Source organism: Strix aluco, chromosome 28 (genome assembly GCF_031877795.1).
Source record: "Strix aluco isolate bStrAlu1 chromosome 28, bStrAlu1.hap1, whole genome shotgun sequence".
Classification (NCBI taxonomy): Eukaryota; Metazoa; Chordata; class Aves; order Strigiformes; family Strigidae; genus Strix; species Strix aluco.
In genome coordinates, this window is record NC_133958.1 from 6719800 (window position 1) to 6741190 (window position 21391).

General features: G+C 56.8%; 2 protein-coding genes across 6 annotated transcripts in view; both read left to right on the plus strand.

Moving 5' to 3' along the window:
* The window catches only part of LOC141916020 (disintegrin and metalloproteinase domain-containing protein 9-like), a 33755-nt gene extending 25649 nt beyond the window's left edge, over positions 1–8106 (plus strand). For 2 of the 5 annotated variants that reach the window (XM_074808046.1, XM_074808045.1), the window contains exons 15-23: positions 465–570; positions 1290–1476; positions 2081–2161; positions 3042–3147; positions 4180–4312; positions 4783–4885; positions 5300–5370; positions 5473–5600; positions 6328–8106. In XM_074808046.1, coding sequence (XP_074664147.1) covers positions 465–570; positions 1290–1476; positions 2081–2161; positions 3042–3147; positions 4180–4312; positions 4783–4885; positions 5300–5370; positions 5473–5600; positions 6328–6476 — 1064 coding nt within the window. In that variant the 3' untranslated portion in view covers positions 6477–8106. Of the gene's footprint in view, positions 1–464; positions 571–1289; positions 1477–2080; positions 2162–3041; positions 3158–4179; positions 4313–4782; positions 4886–5299; positions 5371–5472; positions 5601–6327 lie in introns of those variants that run through there. The other 3 variants (XR_012621052.1, XR_012621053.1, XM_074808048.1) reach the window with 3 other exon arrangements.
* Positions 8107–10782: 2676 nt separating this feature from the next.
* On the plus strand, positions 10783–18297 carry LOC141916053 (indoleamine 2,3-dioxygenase 2-like). Its single transcript, XM_074808132.1, has 10 exons — positions 10783–10885; positions 11883–11978; positions 12540–12659; positions 12858–12976; positions 13326–13340; positions 13776–13875; positions 14432–14549; positions 15023–15074; positions 16856–17004; positions 17636–18297. The coding sequence occupies exons 1-10, from the start codon at positions 10787–10789 to the stop codon at positions 17998–18000; spliced, it is 1233 nt and encodes a 410-aa protein (XP_074664233.1). The 5' UTR covers positions 10783–10786; the 3' UTR covers positions 18001–18297.
* The last annotated feature ends 3094 nt before the right edge of the window (positions 18298–21391 follow it).

Below are 21391 nucleotides of genomic sequence, written 5' to 3' on the forward strand. Positions count from 1 at the left end.
TTATTTAAAATATAGTTACTTGTTTTCCTGTAACAAAGACCAGCTGGCTTTGGCAAAGGAGTTGAAGGAGTGGTACTTATGGCTTAACCTCCACACGTTCTTCCTTTGTTAGGTTTAATGCTGTGCTGGTGTTCAAATAGTAATTTTCTTGCACTGGTCATTCCTGTTACAGTGGGGCTTCTGGTGCATAGGGCTGTAAAGAAGCTGTGAAGAAATATCAAATGGTATCATTGACTCAACATTTAAGTGACTATTCTTCTCTCCCTCTTTTTAAACTTGGAACCTTGTAGTGCCGACATGTTCCCTCGTTAGTGTTTTGATCAAGTTCATGAGCCATCTGTGCTGCGTGGACAATACAGGTGTAGCAGGGTAATTGCTCTGGGCAAAGGAGATGTGGTGATGAGAGACGCTTCTGTCCCTGTTTAACTTGGTTCTCTGTCTGGGGGATGGGCTCTTGTTTGCAGAAGCCAAAGCAGCCCCCAACATTTGCTTTGCTGAAGTGAATTCCAAGGGCGACCGATTTGGCAACTGTGGTTTCCATGGCCACGACTACAAGAAATGCTCCAGCTGGTGAGTTGAGCCCAGCGCATCAAGAAGTTCCTACATGTGTCACCAAGAATCCTCATTCGGGTGCTGTGGTGTTAGTTTGGGGTGTTTCAGCAGGTGCACTGGGGAGATGTGCTATCCCATAATCTGACCTCGCTGACATGTGTGCATCGTTCTGAAGCCGCAGCGAGATAGCGTAGGGAGGACGTGTTTTATCCTCATGTCCGAAGCTGTTATTAGGACTCAAAGCCCCCAGGCTTACGCAGTTGTAAGTTTTGTTGACTTTTGGTTTAGCTTGTCTGGCTTTAACGCCCGCGCGCAGCCGCCGGAATGAGTCCGAACGTCCAGGCGGTTCCTCCGGAGCTGGGTTTGAAGCGCTCGGGCTCGTGCCGCAGTTTCCCGCCTGTGGCCCCCGGGGCTCTGTGCGTCACACGTTCGGGCACGGGAGAGTGTGTTCCACATCTCCCATCGCTGATCTTACCCGAGGGTGTCCACGTACAGAGTAGCAAATCGTCATGTTTTCATTAACGTAAAGATCCCAGCAGCTTACGGGACAAAGGGATAAATCCATACTCCTGCAGCACTGAAATGAGGCCCAGCTCAGTTTTGTTTGGCGAGATGCCTCATTTTGATTTTCAAGTAAAGTCTTCCAGTAGGAAGAAAAGATCACATCAAATAAGCGATAGGCTTTTTCTCAGATTAAATGGAAGTGTCACTACAGTGTTCATATGTTGATGTTGTAGGAATGCCATGTGTGGGAAGCTCCAGTGTGAAAACGTGAAAACGATGCCTGTTTTTGGAATCAAGCCTGCTATTATCCAGACTCCCATCAGCCGCACCACCACGTGCTGGGGTGTAGATTTCCAGCTGGGCTCTGATGTCCCGGACCCAGGGATGGTGAACGAAGGCACCAAATGTGATACTGGAAAGGTAAGTAACAGTTAAAAAGTGATTTCTTACAGTAATCATTTGGGGCGGGGTTCATGTGAATAAAATTTTCAGCTGCATAATATATTTCTTGAATATTTATAGCCGTTAATTTTTTTGGTGCCTGTAGTTAATGCAAAACCGAGTGAGAGCATTGGTTCCTCACGCTGCCTAGTGCTGCACTGCCTGCCTAAAAAATGTAACCTTTCATTTCTAGATGAAACAAAAGAAATTAGGTTTGTTGAGAGCCAGCATCTTTGCTCCGTCAATGAGCAGGCAGAGCTGGGCGCACACAAATGCCTTTAAGACAACTTTCAGTTAAAATCTGACTAAACTAGAAAGCCCAGAGGCTCGGCCCCAGCAGAGGAATGTGCGTTCCACGTACCCTCGCTGTGCACAGTTTAATGGCTGTTCCTTTAGGCTCAGACTAGAGACAAAGGGCTCCCAGAGTCGGTCCAGCCCCTGCTCAGCCGCGTTCCTGCAGAGCTGGGCTTTGTCGCGCGGGGGTGTGAGCCTTGAGCCTTGCTTTGGGGGTGTGGGAGGGGGGATGAGGGCAGGGCCGTGCGGTGCTGTCTGCTTCCTCGACGTGCCTCTCCCCTTCCCCTAGATCTGCCGGCACTTCCAGTGCGTGAGTGCCTCCGTCCTCAACTACGACTGCGACGTGCAGCGCCAGTGTCACGGGCACGGGGTGAGTGGGGCAGGAGCCTGCGGCCGGCTGACGGCCCTCGCGCGGGGAGCACCAACCCGGAGGTTTTGGGGTACCTGGCGGTGTTCCTGCGCGGGGTCCTCTGACACCCTTGTGACGGGAACACGAGACCTTTAGAGCCGATGGCCCTGCAAATGTGTAAACGGACACTTCCAGTCAAAAGTCCCACCTTGGGCCAGGGACGCTGTACTTGTGTCTTTTTTGCACCTAGGAAGGCTTTTGCCCTTCTCTGTTGAAGGCTGTAACTAATGTGGAATAACATAATCATGATGCTAGATGCAGTGATTAAAAAAATTCTGTGGGGTTCTTGAGGATGGGTTTTGCTATAAAAAGCTGGTTTTTAGTACTGTTAATGAGAAAAGTGTCTTTAACAGTCAGCAAAAATTGGACTGAAGTTATGTAAGTTGAGCGAGTTTTAAAATAGTGGCTAGTATCTTAATTTTTCTTTTTTGTTTAACTGTGAAACTCTATAAAATGTCTCTGGGCAAGAGAGCCTATAACAGTATCAAAAAATTTTTTGACAAAAGCTCTGGAGATGGTAAGGCGAGAATAATTCCCAATTCCAGTATTACTAATGTAATTCGGAACTGCATCTCACAAAGAAAAAGGCAAAAACCCTGAGCCCTGCACTTTAAGCCGTTGGGATAGCTGATCTTTGGAAGCTCGTCCTGTGCTGGCTCATGTGGAACCTCGGGCCGCCCGGCCAAGGGCCCTTCAACGCGCGGTGGGAGTTACCGGTTGAAGTTGTCCGGGCTGAGCGACACGGGAGGGGCGGGGGGTGACGGCTGCCGCCCGCTGCTCTGGGATACCCAGAAACTGGAGGTGCTGAGTAGACCTGACGGCGCTGTTTGTGTTGCTACAGGTGTGCAACAACAACAGGAACTGTCACTGCGACGCAGGCTGGGCCCCTCCTCACTGCGACACCAAGGGCTACGGAGGGAGCCTGGACAGCGGCCCGCCGTACAACGGCAAGTGCTTGTAAGGCTCCCGCAGGGAGACCTGGGATGCTCCATTGTTTGCAGACTCCCAGTTTGCTGCTTTTTTTGTGGAGGGAAAAGATAGCTTGGGGAAGGAATTTTGTGGGGTTTTTTATGTAGTTTTTCCCCCAGAAAAGGCACTAGGGCAGTGCTTGACGTGGCAGGATGATGCATCTGTGTGCTCGGAAGATCTGTGTGTGAATGGGGGAGTGGGGAAGTGGCGCCCGGGGCCGGGGAGCACAATTCCTGCGAAGGGAACTGAAAGAGGCTGTCAGGCTTTTCCCACTGACAGCCAGAAGATGAAAATAGGAAGCCAAATCCAGGGTATAAGTTGGGAGAAAACTTGCACAGTGCCCATGTGGAGAATATAAAGACAGGATTGATGTAATCCCTGCTGTGAGCTGCAAGAATGATCTTGAAGACTTTCTCATAGGATGGTGTGGGTTTGGGGGGAGCAGGACACGGCGTTGATGCAATAACAGTCTGGGCAGTCATGTTGGAGCGTGGACAGATGCCTCAAATCATCAGGCAAAAAAAGGGAAAGGCTTTTTTTTTTTACAGCCTGCAGTGGAGAAATTTGCTGCATATAAAAATGTGGAGATTAAGAACCTGAGTTCTTTGCCTACAGCAAACAATGGTAGGAAGATTTAGGATCAGACCAAGGGGCAGAAGCTCTGTTTTCCTTCCTTTCAGTTGAGCTCTGAAGATCTTCATAGTAACGTAGTGGAAGAAGAACTGGGTATTGATCTAGTAATCAGTATGCTGGTATAGCCCAGGGTGTCACGGCACGTACGGTTCTTTCATCTGTGACCAGACAATCCCTGTGAAAAGATAATCAGGAAAGAATGTATCTGGGTGTATATCTTGCAGTCTTACTAGATTCTTTAGTGTTTTCTTCTATGAAAAATGGAAGAAAAATTGGTTGTAGAACCAATCCTACCAAATATTCACTGCTACAATGAGCCAAGTGATGATAACACCATGTAATGCTGTTTTTTCTCCATCATTTTGTCCCCATCAAAGACACCTCGCTGAGAACTGGGCTGCTGGTGTTTTTTTTCCTGGTCCTCCCGCTCCTTGTAGCTGCTGCTCTGGCATTTGTGAAAAGAGACAGGCTGAAGCGATGCTACAGAAGGTTAATGTCACGCTGCCATTCGTAAGTACTTTCTCCTTTTTACCCTCTCCTCTGCCCCTTTGAAGCAGTCTGCAAACAGTTGTTTGCACAAGCCAGTGCCAAAGCGTGGAGGCGTGTTGCAGTCCCACGATGTCAGACGAAGGCCCCTGCATCAGATGATGCATGTAGCTTGCCCCAGGCCGAAAAGAGAAATTCATCTGAAATTGAGGGAGCAGAGAATTCTCTTTTTACTGTTCTGTTTGCTGTCGTGCACTGCTGACGAGTTCTATATTTTTGGGTCCCATCTTTGGTATAAAGTGGCAAAATGAAGCTGTCGTAGTCCTAAACAGACAAAGGGTGATGTCGTTTATTAGATATGTGGTAAATACTGTCCTCCCGAGATGTGCTCTGTGCTGAGGTGGAGTAAATCCATCTAGCAGGTCCGCAGTGCTTGGGTTCGTAGTCACTGTCGGGGTTCTGTGCTCACACAGTCCGTGTCAATTGGATTTCAGGTCGATTCAGTCACCACCCCCTAGAACAGAAACCGAACCGAGAGACTGTCACCCCAGAGGCTTTTCCCACGGCGTGCCGTACGCTCCCAGAGGTGTTCCCACGGTAGGAATGATCCGCTTCTCGTGACTTTATTGGCTATCTCTTACTCTAAACTAACAGATGAAGGCAGTTTATGTAATTGTTGCCCTAATAAAAGCTTCAAAGTTACTTTATTTTTTCATTTCTGCAAATCGGGGTTTCTCTTTGCTAAGAGGCAGAGAGAAGAATTATTTCCTAAGGTGGGGGGGTGGAACTCCTCAGTTCCCACGGGCTGTGCTTGGCTTGGTGAGCAGCGTACCTGCCGTGTTACCCCTTACCCTGGAAGCCCCCGCCAGCCGCGGAGGGGAGCAGTCCTGGGCAGCTCCCTCGCCCCGCTCCTCTCGGGCCAGTTCTCAGCGCAGGAACTAGCCAGAGCACCCTTGCAGAACAAATCCAACGCTTGTCGTCATCAGCCTTTCTGTTTTTTCCAAAATACAGTACTTTCCAGACTGCTGTTGCTTCTTTCTACTGAGTTTCTCAGAAGGAAAGAGCAACTCTGACGTTTCCAGGTTTGTTCGCAAGTGGTCTTAAATGTCACTTAACTAATTGAACAAATATTTCGGTTCCCTATGTGCGAATTTGTGAACGTTCTCGTTCTGTTTTCTTCGTAGGATATGGAACCAAACACCTTTCCTGTTCCATCGTACCCAGTTAACCAGTATCCTCAGCAGGCTTACCACCAGTCTTACTACCCGTCCCCGCAATACCAGGCACCGCAGCCGCAGAAGCTGCCGACAAGGTTGGTCGGGTTGGTGCAAATAACAATCGGTGGTTGCGCTGGTGTTTGTGGGTTGTCGCTGCCTTCGTCTCTGTGAGGGTATTTTGTTCTGTGGGTGATGAAATAATCATCGTGTGTTATACTCATCAGCATGTAATGCGGTATATATTGTATAATTAATATAATCATCACCATCATCACACACTACATGCGAGCAGGACTGACCTTTTGTTGAAGGGAGTTCCTCCTTCATTTCACACTGGATTACCCACAGCGCTCGTTTCAGCGCTGCCTCAGCTACGTTTGGGTTAGCGGGGGTCAGAACGCTCTCCTGGGGCGGATCAGCCCTGCGTGCAGGTGAACAAAATGCCTCCCAAAATACGCAGTTCAAAAAGAAATTATGAAAAATCTGTCCTTTCGCTGATTCGTGAACGTTATTGCCAAGTTCGGGATCGTTTCGCACTAACTTTGAACAGAAAGTTTTCCTTCCTTGTTCGATTCACATTCTGAGACGCAGTGCCCACGCCGTGAGGTGCCGCGAGGGACGGCTTCCACGGGGCTGTGTTGGCAGGAAACTTGGGGCGTCTTTAACCTGTTTTGGGAAAAACGGTGTGGGGGTTCCCTGAGGATTTCGGGCAGCAGAAGGCAGAGTCTGACCCCGTGGGTCTCCGGTGGGGCCGGACGGGAGGGGGCACGTGCCTGCGGACGCCCTCGCCTCGCTGACGGCGGCTTCTCTGTCCTCCCGCAGGCCGCCACCTCCGCAGCAGAAGTCTGTACCTCAGGGACCTCCTCCGCCACAGCAGAAATGTTTACCTCAGGGACACTATTTTCCTTCTCGACCGGCACCTTTGCCTCCCAAATAGCTTTTGGCGTCTTTGGGGCCTTCCCGTGAGCTGACCTGTTCACTGAGACAGAGCTGGAATTGCAGTTTTCCTTCTTGCCTTGAGTGGCCCGTGGTAATCCCGGAAAGCTTCCTTCTGCAGCCTGGGGTAAGGCAAATGCGATATTGGAACGAGGAATGTAAAACTTTAAACAAAATACCTCTACCAAAGCTACAGGAGCTGGAAACACCTGACCCGTTCTTCGATCTGTCCGAGTGTCGTGGCTCTGTGACCTGCGGCGGGGCTCTCCAGCTGGCAGTGGAACAGCTGAAGTTGAAGAACAGCACGTGGGAGTGGCCCTTGGTTCCCCCATTTCTCTGGTCAGCCCTGGTAATGAAACTGTCCCATTTGTTGTCGTCTTTCTAAACGTACAGTGAAGAACTGACGTAACCCAGCCCGTCTGCAAAACAAGGAAATCCGGCCAATTTAAAATGATTTGGCACGAACTGGAAAACGTTATGCATTTACACATTAATGGCACAAGTGAAATAAGGTATCTGTACTTTTTCAGAGGAAGATAAATATATTGTTGTGGTGGTTTAGTCCCTGCCGGGGTCTGAGACCACGCGGCCGCTGCCCCTCCCCCACAAAGGGAGTGAAATACAAAGCCCCGGGGCTGAGATAAGGACAGGTTTAATACAACAGTGCAACAGCGACACAACAAACCACAACAATAACAGTGATAACAATGAACAGAGCAAGATATCTACCGATACAGCGGTGAGAGCAGAGCGGTGGCACAACACACGCGCTCACCGACGCTGCCGCGCGTGGGCGCCCGGAGGTGACGTCAGCACGGTGTGGAAGAACCCGGCCGGAGCTTCCCCCACTGCTGGGGAAACGTAACCCTCTCCTGGCTGAACCAGGACAATTGTAAACATGTTTATGCATGTATATCTGTTTATTGATGTGTAATAATGCCCTTAAATTCTTACTTTCATGCTGACTGACACTGAGCTGTGCTATACAACACTAAGTGTAATGGTTTTAAGTTAGTTCTTGTGAGAATCCTGTACTAATTCCCACTAATACCGTGAACGGGCAGTGAAAATAAAGGTACGAAAAGACGTGGCCATATTTTGGTCTTAAAGGGGGTGCTTTTAGATTTTAATTTGGATCTAAAGACTGAGGAGCAGTCCCTGCAGAACACTGAGAGGCCAGAAATGCTGCTCTGCCCGGGGCAGCCCCTTCGCCCGACCTCAGTCCCTTTGGTGTCAGTCAGGATGGGGGGTGCTGCCGCCCCGCACGCTGCCCGAGCCAGGCTTTAAACTCTTTCCCAAAAGGAGTGTTCAGCGTTCGGCGTGCCGGGAGCCGTCAGTGACGCCGTCGTGCCCTGGGGGAGCTGGACGGGGGCGGTCACCAAGAGGAATCTGTTGCACAAACTTGCTAAAAGTGAAATAAGTTCTGAAAAGAGGGCTTGGCTTTTTCACTTTGCAGTAGCCACTGAGTACAAACCCAGTCTGTAAAATCCCCTGTAATAATGCAAAAAAATATATTTTCCTCTGTACATGCATATATAAATATATATATATAGTGTTTGCATTTGCAGTAATAAAATACTTGAACTCCTGTGATTTCCTATAAACTTAGACTAAGATTTATAACACTATTAAAATATGTAAAACGTTGCCTAGAATATCACCAGATGTATTTGTGGGGTCTTCTGTTTGTTCCGGGATAATCACTCCCTCGTTTCTGTTGTTCCCTGCTCCTCGGGGCGGGCGGGCTGTCCGTAACGGGACGAGGCAGCGGTCGGGCCGGGTCTGGCGGGTGGGGAGGAGAGGTGGGACTGAACTGTATTTGAAGCTGCACGTGCGATCTAAAACTGTGCTGAACACGGTGCCTTTTCAGAAGACAAAGAGTTTTTATACTTCCAGCCTGCGCCTTGGCGACGTCTGCAGGGTGGTGGCGTCTGGCGAAGCGGCCCCATGGATGGGAACGGCTCCGCTCTCCCGGGGCTGACGATGGCCCCTCGCTTCCCTTCTTAGAGCGATGCCCGTGTCCTGCTCCTGGATCCACCCCCAGCCCGGTTCCCGCTCCCCGAGGGACGCACGTCGCTCCCGAACCCACCGGGCTCTGCCCGAGGGCCGGTACCAGCCCCTCTGTAAGACGCCAACGAGCAATAAAGGTGCCGGTTTTGTCCAAGACGCTTTCATCTGCCTCTGCTTCCCGCCGGGCCCCTACCGTTATGGGTCGGGCGATGGGGCCCCTGCGGGTCTCTGTCCCCCCCAGGCTGGCCGGTGCTGTCCTGGGTCACTGTCCTGCTGCGGCTGCCCTAAAAGGTGCCCGGGGAGGCGGCAGCCGGGAAGGTTTGTTGGGGCGGGGGTTCGGGGGGGCTCTGAGGGGGCCGCAGTCTCCAGCTCTGGGGGGTGCCGGGGGCACAGATGTGCTGGCAGCGGTAACGGGGGCACCACGCTGGGCCTGCTCTGGGGGAAGCCCTGGGCCCACCCTCAGCGTCCATCGTCGCCCTCGGAGCGTGATTTTCCGAGGCCGCTGTTCCTAATTCTCCCTTTCTCTGCTTTTCTGCACGCGGAAGGACGCGGGGTCCTACGAGCTCAGGATAGAGGGGAGGCCGTACACCCTCCACCTGCGGCGGCAGTAAGTCGGGGACACTGTTTTGTCCCGCAGGAGCCCAGATGTCCTCCCACCCCCCGGCGCAGCACAACCCCTCAGCTTGTGGGCCAGGACACCGCCAACCTCCAGCCCTGCCCCCTCGCAGGCAGCGCTCATGGTGCTGATTTTCCCCCAGGAAACCACCTTTTTGGCAGGCCAGGCTTAGAGTGTCCTGCCAAGCCCCGCTCGGATGGGGGGACCCCCACTGGGCAGCCATGGGGACCCTGCCCTGGCGGGCACTGGGCCAGGGCAGCAGCGGGGGGCTCGCGCCATCGTGGCCGAGGTGCAGGAAGAGCGCGGGGTGGATGCGTGGTCCCCGCCGTGGCTGCAGACTCCTTCCCGCTGGCCAGGGCAGCGGCGGTGACGGAAGCCCGGCTCATCAGAGCAGGCGTCGTGCCAGGAAATCCCCCGCCCTGTGCTGGGCGGCCCCTTCCCCGCTCCGGCTGCAGCCCGCATCCCCGGAGCGGTAAACGGCCGCGCTCACCCTCACACCTGGGTGGCTCAGGGTGTCCTGCCCAGCACCGACACACCGAACCCCTCCGGCCTTTCCGCCGGAAAGACCTTGCGCAGTTGCACCCCCACCCCGGGGGGTCCCGTGGTCCCCGGGGTGCAGAGAACAGCACCGCCACTGCGTCGCTGCGGCCCTGCGCGTCCCCTGCTGCGGGAGGGGACCGATCTGCGGGGGGACGAAGGCGGCAGCGCGCTGAAACGCGGGGAAACGGCAGCTGTGAGGCCCCTTTCAGCCTCGTTTCATTGTCTCTGCCCAGACGGCAGCATGAGCCTCACCAGCGTTAACCACCCAGCAGTTTTGCTCCTGTGCATCGCAATTAGGCGCGACGCCCGCAGACCCTCGTTGCCTGGAGGGCTAATTACCCTCCGTGCACCAGCCTCGGCTCTGTCTCCCTGGGTGCAGCTGCGGGGGGAGCACGGCCAGCGGCGGGCGCGCTGCCAGCACACCGCTGCCGCCAGTACAACCATCACCACGGTCCTGCGCTTTGGCGCTGGGAATTTAACGGCGACATTAGTTCACTGGAAATGCAGATGAACCCTTAAGTGACACGACACTCGGATTAGGGAGTTCCACTCCCTGCTGTGCGTTGACTTCTGCGGCAGCCGCTTTGGATGTGGCTCCCGTTAATTTATTTTGGCTGCGCTGGGCGTGTTGTTAGCGCGTGCAGCAGCTCCCGCGAGCCTGAGGGTACCGCGCGTGCCTCGCGTGTCGCTCCTGCGGGGACAGAGGTCCCCTGGCACACGGGGGGTGTCACACACAGCCCGACGGGAGCCGCGGTGGCTCCCAGGGACAGCCCGGAGGTGGCCACGTGGTGGCCACGGGTGCGGGCAAGATGTGGCTGGTCCCTGGTTCTCCCACGGCCATGAGTTTGGCGTCACCGGGGTCCTGGGGAAAACCCGGCTGCAGAGATAGCGCGGCTGAGCGACCCCAGGGCGCCTGGAGCATCCCTGCAGCCCCGAGGGGGCGTCCCGGTGCGGGTCAGGGGATGGAGATCACAGTTTGCTCCACGACAACGCCTTATCGGTAACCTTTAACCGTGTTTGCTCGGACCCTCCGGCCATTGGGCAGCCGGGCGCTGGCTCCCCCCAGGACAAGGTACGCTGCTGCGCCGGGGCTCGCGGCGCTGGGTCAGCACATCCCGGGGCAGCCAGCGTGTCCCGCCGAGCCCGAGCGTGTCCCGACCCTGCAGCCAGCGCCCGGCGATGGACCCCGGCGATGGCACCGAGGAGACCGCGCCGCCCCTGGCACTGGCAAGGTTCCAGCTCTCCGAGGAGTACGGCTTCCTCCTTCCCCATCCTCTGGTAGGAGACGGCTGTGCCACCGCCTCTGCTTGCTGCAGGAGTCAGAGAACAGGAAAATAGAGGGGTTGGTGAGCGGCGGCGTTCTGGTTGGGCTTCAATTTAATGCTACTCTATAACAGTTTGTAAAAAGCAATGAGGAAGGCGCATGCTCTTTTGACTTAGTTTCATAGGACAGACCCCTCGCTTTAAAAATGATTAAACTGGCTGCAGCAAGCGACAGGCAGAGAGAAGGAGCTCTGCAATTCTCACGGCCTTGGCTTTGCAGGATTTCAGGGAGTACGAGGCGAGCAGTCAGCCTGCAGATCCCCCGCGCTGAGAGCAGTACCATTTATCACCGGGCCCCCTTCGCAGCGGCAGCACTCGGGGACAGGCAGATACTTGTTTGTCACCCGTTAATTCGCGATCACACAGGCTGCTCTTATGAGATGGGGAACCAGACACAAGCCATTAGGCCGGATGGATGCTGGGAGCCCGGGCTGGCAGCGTTCACCCCCCTCCCATCCCTGCAGGCAGGAGCTTGGCCCTGCCAACGCCCCAGGAAAACCTGCAAAAGTGACAGACCCCCCAGCACCGAGTCACAGCCCCGCTCCAGCCCCCCAGTGCCTCCCCCAGCTGCCATCGCTCCCCCAAGTCCCTTTTCTCCCCGCACCCTATGGCTGTTCTGCGTTACAGCCAGAGCGGGGACCGGGGCAGGAGAGTTTGGGTGTTGTCTCTCAGCCAGGCTCAGCTCTGAAGAGTTTACTCAGGGCTGGGCTTATCTCTGAGCCCTCTGTTCCCTCCTGCTCCTGTCCCAGCACTTCCCATGCCCCAGCACGGGGTTACCCTTCCCCCCGGGACAGACGGGCTCCGGCCGCCCTCGCAGCGACTCCGAGAGCCAGGCCCGTCCCTGGGGCTGCACTGGCCGCTTTGGCCATCCTGTCTCAGTCCTGAGCTGCTCAGGAGCTGCGTGCTGCCAGGCTGCACGTTAACAGCCCCCCCCTCGCCTCTCTCTACCAAGACAGAGCTGCCGGCGCCCTACGGCCCCTGGATGGAGATTGCCCATGACCTGCCCCGGCTGATCACCAGCCACCGGCTCCGCTCACACGTTCACCAGGTACCCGAGTTCTTTCCTGGCTCTGGAGCTCTCTCAAACCCGGGTCTGATGCAGCAGCGTCTGCAAAACACATGGAAAAGCAAAGGGAAAGCAGAGCCGCGTCCTCAGCAAGGACTCGCGAGGGCAGGACTAGCACCGTGCAGAGCAAAGCCTTAACGTTGGCACAGAAAGAGCCCCCACGGCAGGTCCTGGGCACACGGGGCTGTCAAGGAGGCGAGGGCCAGAGCACAGCGAGGGGTGGAAGGGACCCTCGATGTCACGAGAGCCATGGCTTGTCCCGGTCATGCTTCACACCAAGGATCCCAGGGCTCCACGAGCCCCCCGGTGCAGCCGGACCCCCCCGGCACACGGGGATCCGCTGCTCTCGCCTTTTTGAGTAAAATCCTGTGGTTTACTGTAGCAAATCCCGCAGGCGTGGGAGGGACGAAGGGCTGCGGGGCGAGGGCGAGGGCAAGGAGAGGCAGGAGAAGGGTCTCCCCCCAGCTGGTGGAGCAGCCCCTGCTGCGGGGGGCCCTCGGCATCGTCTGCCATGCCCCTCGCTCCTGAGGCTCTCCCGGGCAGATGCCGCAGCTGAGCGCCCGGCACCTCCGAGGGCGCGAGGAGCTGCACTTGGCACACCTGGTGCTCAGCTTCATCACCATGGGCTACCTCTGGCAGGAGGGCGAGGAGGGCACCGTGAAGGTAAAAGCAACCTGGAGCCACTTCACGTGGGCTCTGGGGGCTGGTGCTGCTCCCCTGGGGCTCATCCTATAGGAGCAGCCTCTTTCCTGAGGTGGCAGCAGGAGCGTGACCCCTCCTGCCTGGTTGGGTGCCCGTAGACGGGCACCGTTCACCAGCCTGACAGCGTCCCCGTCTTCTCCTGTGCTTTGTGCCGTTCAGGTCCTGCCCCAAAATCTCGCCGTCCCGTTCTGGGAGGTCTCACAGGCCCTCGGCCTACCCCCCATCCTCAGCCACGCGGACTTTGTGTTGGCCAACTGGAGGAGGAAGAACCCCAACGGGTAAACGAGCGAATGCGGCCGGGCCGAGCGTGGCTCTTCCCGCGGTCGGGGCAACAACGATGAGCCTCAGCAGGTCCCGTCCAGCACAACAGAGACAAACGGTCCCCAAACCGCTTCTGTTCTGCCAAAACCCACCGAAAACCACCATCACTGGGGGGGCTGTCACGGGTGCAGACGCAGGCACCCGTGGGGAACCGGCTGCCCCTGGGAGCGTCCCCCCGGGGCCGGTGCTTCCCTCGGGCCGTGAGCTCATCCGGCCCCCCCAGAGCACAGCCCCTTGCTGAAACAATTTATAACGTCTCTCTTTCTCTCTTCTTTTTTTGTGTGTTTGTTACCGGAATGCCTTCAGGCCTCTGGAAATCGAGTAAGTATTTAAGATGCTTATTTATTTTCTTACAGTATTAGTTTTGTTTGAATTGGCTTAACAGTCCAACACTGCAGGGCTCTGCTTAGGTTGAACCTGTCTCCTGATGTACGAGCACAACAAAACCAGCTCAGTCTTTGGCACGCAAATGCCACTGCAACAACAGCAAAGCACCGTGACCGTGGCTGAACCGTGGGCTGCTCTAGCCCACGCAGAGCCCGGCTCTCATGGGCCAGGCTTTTACCCGGCAGATCCCTCAGGCCCAGCACAGCCCCTCGCCCCTTTTGCTCTGTGCCAGCTCGTCTCCGCCGGGGGTGCAGATAAGAGGCTCTTGCAGCCGGGACGGTTTTGCTCCAAGGGCTCACCGGGTCCTGGGCTGCGCGGGGAAACCCTGAGCGAGAGCCCTCCTGACCCCCGCGTGTGGCCGCTCCGCAGGAACCTGGACACCATCATCTCGCTGCCGGGGGCAGAGAGCCTGCGAGGCTTCATCCTCGTCACCCTCCTGGTTGAGAAGGCAGCTGTGCCTGGGATTAAGGTAGGAGGGTGCTGCCGTGCCCTGTGGGTCTTTGCTCACCTGGAAAGCGCCCTCAGGCACCCCCGGGGGGTTCTCGACCCCCACATGCTTGCTCGCAGGCTGGGGGAAGGGCCAGAGCTGGCGTTGGTGGCAGCGGGTGTTCAGAGCTGCTGTACAGACATCCCAGCCTCTGCAACCCTTCATCCTCTCCTCCTCCTCCTCCTCTTCCTCCTCCTCTCCTCTCCTCTCCTCTCCTCTCCTCTCCTCTCCTCTCCTCTCCTCTCCTCTCCTCTCCTCTCCTCTCCTCTCCTCTCCTCTCCTCTCCTCTCCTCTCCTCTCCTCTCCTCTCCTCTCCTCTCCTCTCCTCTCCTCTCCTCTCCTCTCCTCTCCTCTCCTCTCCTCTCCTCTCCTCTCCTCTCCTCTCCTCTCCTCTCCTCTCCTCTCCTCTCCTCTCCTCTCCTCTCCTCTCCTCTCCTCTCCTCTCCTCTCCTCTCCTCTCCTCTCCTCTCCTCTCCTCTCCTCTCCTCTTCCTCTTCCTCTTCCTCTTCCTCTTCCTCTTCCTCTCCTCCTCTCACAGGCCATTGTTCAGGCCATTCGTGCCATCCTGCAGCTCGACCATGAGACCCTGCACGAGGCCCTGCAGGAGCTGGCAGAGGCCATCGGAGACATGACCAAGGCCTTGGCCCGGATGCACGGTAACAGCAGCCTTCAGCTGGAGGGCAGCTCGTGCCCTCACACCGCTGGGCACGCTCGAGATCATCAGATGCCTTTAGCATAAACGCGCTTGCACTTGGCCTGTAAAGTATCTCTGGAGGGCTGGAGCGGGAGGAGATAGGAGAAATTCAGGGGAGCTCAGTGCTCCCGGGATGGTACCTGGTGTCTGAGCACCCAAACGGGCCCGAGGTAACGCGTGGGGTGTTGTTGGGCTGAGCAGCTCTTAGCCGCGATGCTGTGCCCCGAGGAGCCCCACGGGGGGAAGCCCACCCAGGGACAGGGCACCAGCACCCTGCAACACGCCGGCCCCTCCGGCCGGGTCCTCCTCGGAGCTTGGGTTCGGGTCAGCTCGGCTGCGGTGGCGGGGGGAGCGCTGCCCCACGGGAAATGCTGAGGCGGAGGGAACTAAATGCCTTTTGCCCGCAGTAACACCTACGATCCGATTTCCTCCTAGACTTTGTGGATCCAGCAGTATTTTACACTGTGATCCGGATCTTTCTCTCCGGGTAAGTGCAGCGCGTTTCCCTCCAGAGCCACCGTGTGGGCAGCTCCCGGGGCCGGGGGGAGCAGGGGATGTGCTGGGAAGGGGCAGCTCAGGCAGGGGGTGGGGCCCGGGGCAGGGTGGGAACTGGTGCCGTGTCCGGTGGCCCCACAGGTGACACGGTGCTGTCCCTCTCTCGAGGGCATTCCCAGGTGCTTGATCTGCCCGCGCGGAGCTGGAGGACAAGGGCTGGGCTCTGTCTCCCCACCCGCTTCTCTCCATCCCGCGCTCCAGCTCAGCCCTGCACGGTCTCTGCGCCGCAACAGCCGCAGTTGTGCAGAAATGAATCATTCCTGCTCTCAGCCCCAACAGTTTTGACAGGAGAAGACTAATTCCTCTTTACTTCGCACACTGTACACACAAAGCTACAAACCCGAGTGGGGTCTCTTCCCTCTGCATGTTAAGGCAACATCTATAACAAGCCCCTTGCTGTTACTCCTTTACAATCCCATTAATTAAAAAACCCCAATCCCCCCCAAATACTGACAAAGGCAAGGCAGAATCATGGCCAGGAGAGGCCGGCGCTGTGGGTTTGCTATCCCTCATCTTCCCTGCAGGGCTCTGAGCATCCCCAACTGCTCCGCTCCCGGGCTTCTCAGGGGGTTTCTATTTTTATTTCTCTTCAGCATATCTCAGCATTCCTGAGTCAAAAGGCTCCATGCATCCTGATTAAGTTTCTCTCATTTTTTATCCAAGCTGACCTTGTCTTGATGGTCATCAGCCTGGAAAAACATGCCTTTTAAATTCCCTTCTGCTTATAAGAACTTCCCACTAGTAAAGGTTACTATAAATACATCCCTGGGAGAGCTAAAAATATTATGGTATTTGATAATGATTCTATTTTCTCTGCAGTTTGTGCAAAATCTCCTCCAGCATTCAAACGGCCTTAGCAGCCAGCACCAAAAGCTTCATGAAGCGGTGCATTCTTCAGAAGGTCAAGAGATGTTTTTGTGCCAGGCACATTATCTCTCCGAAATCATAACTCCTCTTTCCATTTGTGAGCGAGCATTTATCCATTTTTGCACAACAGGCACATAAAGCCGGATGACAGGGGCTGTGAGTTAATGGTGTACGGGGGGGGCACCGACACTGCCCGGTTCCTGGGCTCGCCGAGGACGAGCAGCTTTATGAGAGGGAGGAAATCACGTTATAGGCTCGTGCTCTGCTGAAATAAATAAAGGCAGGCTGTCCTGTGCTGTCTTTAAAGGCATCATCTCAAGAGTAGTGAGAACAGGGAAAAACCCAAAGCACAAACTTCAAGGGCTTGGAAGAGCATTTGGGCGATTCCATCTGCCGCAGCGGCAACCCGGCCTCTCCTAACGGCCACCGGCGTTTCGCGGAATTAACGTCGTGCCGTTATTGCCCAGAGAAATGCCCAGAGCAGCTCAGCACATGCCAACCCCCGTGCGGCAGCTGCCCAGGCCAGGGCCCGAGCGGGAGATGGGGCCACACCACGGGTGCTCCCCACTGCACAGAAACCCCCCAGAGCGATCCCTGGCGAAGGGTAATTCAGGGTCTCTCCCTGCACCCATGACCTTGTGATGCGCCTCGACATGGTGTTTGATTTCCGAGCTGCTCTTGTGTTTGAGGACGGCCGAGCGAGGAGGAGGAGGAGGAGGAGGAGAAGGAGGAGGAGACCCACGGGCATGGTCGGGGAGGTTTTGCTCAGTTGTGCCAGCCCAGGTCCCTTCTTGCAGCCCCCCGGTACCGGCCACTCCCTGCCTGACCGCTCTGTCTCCCGCGCAGCTGGAAGGACAACCCCGCCATGCCAGGGGGTTTGGTCTACGAGGGTGTCTCCGATGAGCCCCTGGCCTACTCGGGAGGGAGCGCGGCCCAGAGCACCGTCCTTCACGCCTTCGATGAGCTCCTGGGGATTCGCCACAGCGAGGAGAGCAGTGAGTCACACACGGTCCTTTTTCCAAGCGAATAAGGGGGGGGGGAAGAACCGAAGCAGACAGGACACGCGCCCCTCTTGCCCTCGTGGGGCCCGGCTGGGACGAGGCTCTGCCAGCTCGTTAGGGAGGAAGCCTGTAAACGAGGCTCTGGCAGGAACTTCCTCACCTCTATAAATTCCCAGAGGGACAGACTTTGCTTTCTGCGTGTCAACTTTTTACTGAGGTTACGGATGGGCACGCAGCTGGGGGAGCTGAGCGCGCCAGCATCCTGCCAGTACGCAAAGTCTGTCCCACACCAGAATATACTTATCAGAAACTAGCAAAACCACTCTAATAGCAAAAAACTCCCTACAACCAACCCCAAAACAAAAGGCTAAGAGCAAGGGCTAGAACCTGCCTTTTTAGGGTTAAGACCAACCCTATGCAGCATTGACCTAATATGGGTTTTATTTCTCAATTAATTGGAGGCACCGAGACAGGACGGTGAGGGCAGAAGCTGCGCGGGCTGTTGGGTACCAGCCAACACCCAGGTCCCCGCAGGCCAGTGCTCCAGTCCGGCCGCTCTTTGCGTGTCAGGGTGCTCAAACCCTCTCACCCACAGCTTACTTCTCCCTTTGCTGGTGTCTTGCAGCCGCCTTCCTGCACAGGATGAGGCACTACATGCCACCGCCCCACAGAGCCTTCGTGGAGGAGATCCACCGCGCGCCCTCCCTGAGGCAGCACGTGCTCTCCTCCGGAGACGCTCGGCTCCGCGCGGCGTTCAACCGCTGTGTCTCCGCGCTGGCAGACTTCAGGTCCTACCACATCACCATCGTCACCAAGTACATCGCCGTCGCTGCCGCCAAAGCCAAGGCCGGGCGGGCAGAGCCGGGCGACGGCCCTGCCGCGGGGAAGCCCCCGTCCGCGCTGGAGGCCAAAGGGACCGGCGGGTCCCACATCTTCAGCTTCCTAAAGAGTGTCAGGGACACCACGAGGGAGGGGTTGATCAGGGCCTGACTCGCCCTCAGGGCTTGCAAGGCAACGCTCAAAGGGGTGCCGGAGGCCAAACGTCTCCCGTGCGTGTCTGCAGCGCGTGAGCCGCGACCCAACCGCAGCGGCCGTCACCAAAAACCTCCTCTAGCAGCCCCGTCCCGCTCGCGCACCTCTGGGACATGGGGAACGTGCTCCGGGTTGTCGAGGGAGGCGAGTGCTGCTGCAGGTAACCCCCAAAAGGCTGCGTGCAGCACCCTCCCATGGCTCCGGGATGGGCTCAGCACCCTCCCATGGCTCCGGGAAGAGCCGTGTCCGCCCGAGCCCTGCTCTCCGGGTCCCCCAGGCTCGCTCCCGGGCCCCCCCGGGGGGGTTACACGGCCCAATAAAGCAGCGATTCCCACAGCCAGCCGCGCTGCCGGGCCCTGTGTCCGTCGAGAAGCCGCGGCCCATCGCGACATCCCCCTTCTCCATCGCGAGGTGGCGGCAGAAACCTGCTTTTGGCTCCGCCGCAGACGGGCTCCCGCGGGGGGGCAGGTAAAACAAAACGGGGGCCGGGATTTGGGAGGGCGGCGGTGGGTGCTGGGGGCTGCGGGGTGCAGAGAGTCGCAATGTGGGGCTTCCCGCTGCCCCCCACAGCCTTTGGCACCCCGACACGGCTCCTCTCCCCCCACACCCACCGGCCCCCCCATTCTGCCGCGCCGACCCACCACGTTTGCTCCGTGCCCGGGGCTCTCGGCCCCTGTGAGTCCCGGACAGCATCAGGTCAGCAATTCTCATCAAACCTGATACCGGGGCTGGTAACGACCAGGGCTCCAGTCTGAAGGTCGGAGCCTCACTCGGCCTTTCACAATTACTCATTTCTGTGCCACAGTTTTGCCTGCTGGGGTTCCTACCCCGAGTATCGGGCAGAGATCTCCCAGGGCTGCCTCTGCGGCGGGACCACACGGACTCACCGGGGAGGCTGCTGACAGCCCCCAGCCACGGGAACGACGCCGAAGTCGCTCAAACCCAGCGGGGAGAGGAAAGTGGGGGAGAGAAGTGAGCAGAGCGTGCAGGGAAAGCGTGGGGTGTCGAGGCTGGTGTTCCGGAGGTGCTGCGTTAGGGCATAAGGTTTTACCCTTCATTGCCAACTTCACGGCAGCTCCTGGTTTATTGAGGGCTCAGGAGGCCACGGGGGCAAAACTGCAACGATTGGGCACGCACAGGCTTCCCTTTCGTAGGCCTCGATGAGCAATACCGTGAGGTGGCAGAGGACGCGGGGACATGCGGTTTCCTGGAGGGGCCAGCGAGGGCAAAACACCTCAGACAAAGCCAGGGCCCTGCCAGGCCCCTGCAGCCGCCTGACGCCGGGTTGCGGCTCCTGCGACACGGACACGGCAGCGGAAGACACGGGAGCAGCAAAGGGCCCCGCAGCTCCCCTCGGCTCCCACCGCCTCCCCCAGGCACCGCTGCCCCCCCCCCAAGGGTGTCGGACTGGGCTCGCCTCACCCACCGTGCTGGGGGGGTGTGGGCAGATCTTTGCACCAGGAGCAGCGCTAAAGCTTTTTTTGTAAAGCCAGATGCCCAAGATGCCCTTTTACAGTGAGAGAGCACCCCCCAAATTCCTTGGAATTGGCATCTCTAGGGAAATCAGGCCATATGCCTGCGTGTTTTGCCTGCCCAGGTTTTGCTGGCAGGGCCACCAGAGACAGGTTTCACACCCAATCAGTGTCTTGGTGCAAAAATAGCTCTGGCAGTGCCACTTCTCCCGCACTATCGGAACAAAGTCAAGGTCCTCTGAAATGAGGCTTTGTTCCCATAAGGGCAACAAAAAGCTCGGCACACGGCAGCTTGAATTATTAAAGCTCCTTGCTAAATTTTATTTTGTGCCCTCTTTTGAAAGGCAGTCTTAAAACTGGGGCTTAGGAGAAGATATCTTCAGTAAACAACCTATGGGAACATGTCAGCATCTTTAAATCTTTGCCTGGCAGCCCTCATTCCACTTGATCTTCATTTCTGAATAGCTGCTGCATATTTTATGTAGGAAATATTTCATTCTGATGATTGCCTTGGTCTATTACATTTCAGACCATTTCAGGGAAACGGCAAACTTAGAGGGGGCAAAAAAAAATCACTCCAGCTAAATGAAAAATACAGTCGGGACTCGCAGGGAGCTGGTGCAGGCTGGTGGGGGGGGCACGTGGGCTCCACGCGCCCTGTGAAATGCCCAAATCCACACAGTCAGCAGCGATGCCGGTGCCAGGAAAGGGGCAACAGGCCCCGGGGGGGTTTGTTCCTGCTGCAAACCCTCGCAAAGCCCCAGGGCCCTTCCCCGCACACGCCACCTCTGCACCGGACCGGCAGAATTGCAGCAATGCTCCACTCGGGAGGAAGGAAGGTGGATTCGTGCTGCCTTGGAAGGGAAAAGGGGGCTGGGAAACCAGAGGAGAGAGAGGGGGTACCCTGCACCTTCCACACTCTACTTCTGGGCGATGAGGAAGGTGCCCAAAAAGCTGCACAGAGCAGAGTCAGACCACGGCGTTCCCAGGTTGGGAAACTACAAAGCAGGGGCTCAGCACCTTTGAGTTCACTTTACCAAATGCTTTGTGGACGCATCCAGCGGCAGCACACGCAGTCATCAGATTCAGCTCCTTTAAAGTCGGATTCAGGAAAGATCCTGCGGCGCTCACAGCACCCGGACGGCGAGGCGCAGTGAGGCACAGGCCCTGCCGGGACAGCTGCTTCACGAGAGCTTTGATTTCTCTCTGTTTCCAAACCACTGCTGTCTAATATTGATCCCAAGACGCAGATGTCGAAGGTCTCGGGTGCATTACAACTGGCAGCACGTTGCATTTAAATAATTTACGCCTGCGCCTAAAAATGCCACAAGACGCATTTGTTCTGCGCTGCCCACAGCCAGGCGGGTCTGCGGAGCCGAGGTCGGCCCTGAAGGGCTCGTTTCGGCACGGGAGGAGCCCAGGACACACAGGGTGGCTCAGTCCTTCTGCCACTGAGGGGGATACGAAGAGCAAAGGAAATTTGGAAAAGGCTGTGCCACAGCCCCAGCCCCGACCCCAGCTGGGACAACCAGAGCCCAGCGCTGCTGCCTGCAGTGGGACGGGTAGAGTTAAGCTCAATTCTGCTCAATGCGCCAGAGAACGGGATTTTTGTACCAATCCCTGAACCCGGCAGCATCCGCTGGGTCAGCCAGGACAGACGTCGGCCGGGGAGCTGATGCAAAACCAAGAGGTATGTCGGGGCCCTCAGCCACAACCAGAAGAGCAGCTGCAGACCCAAATTAGCACCACCCACTCAGAAAACTCCCTTATCACCGCAAACAGAGGCCCTGCCCCTGCAGCGCTGATGCACACATTTCCACTGCGAACCTGCAGCTCGGGAGCCGCCCGGCAGCCCCGTCAGGGCACTCCCAGCCCCG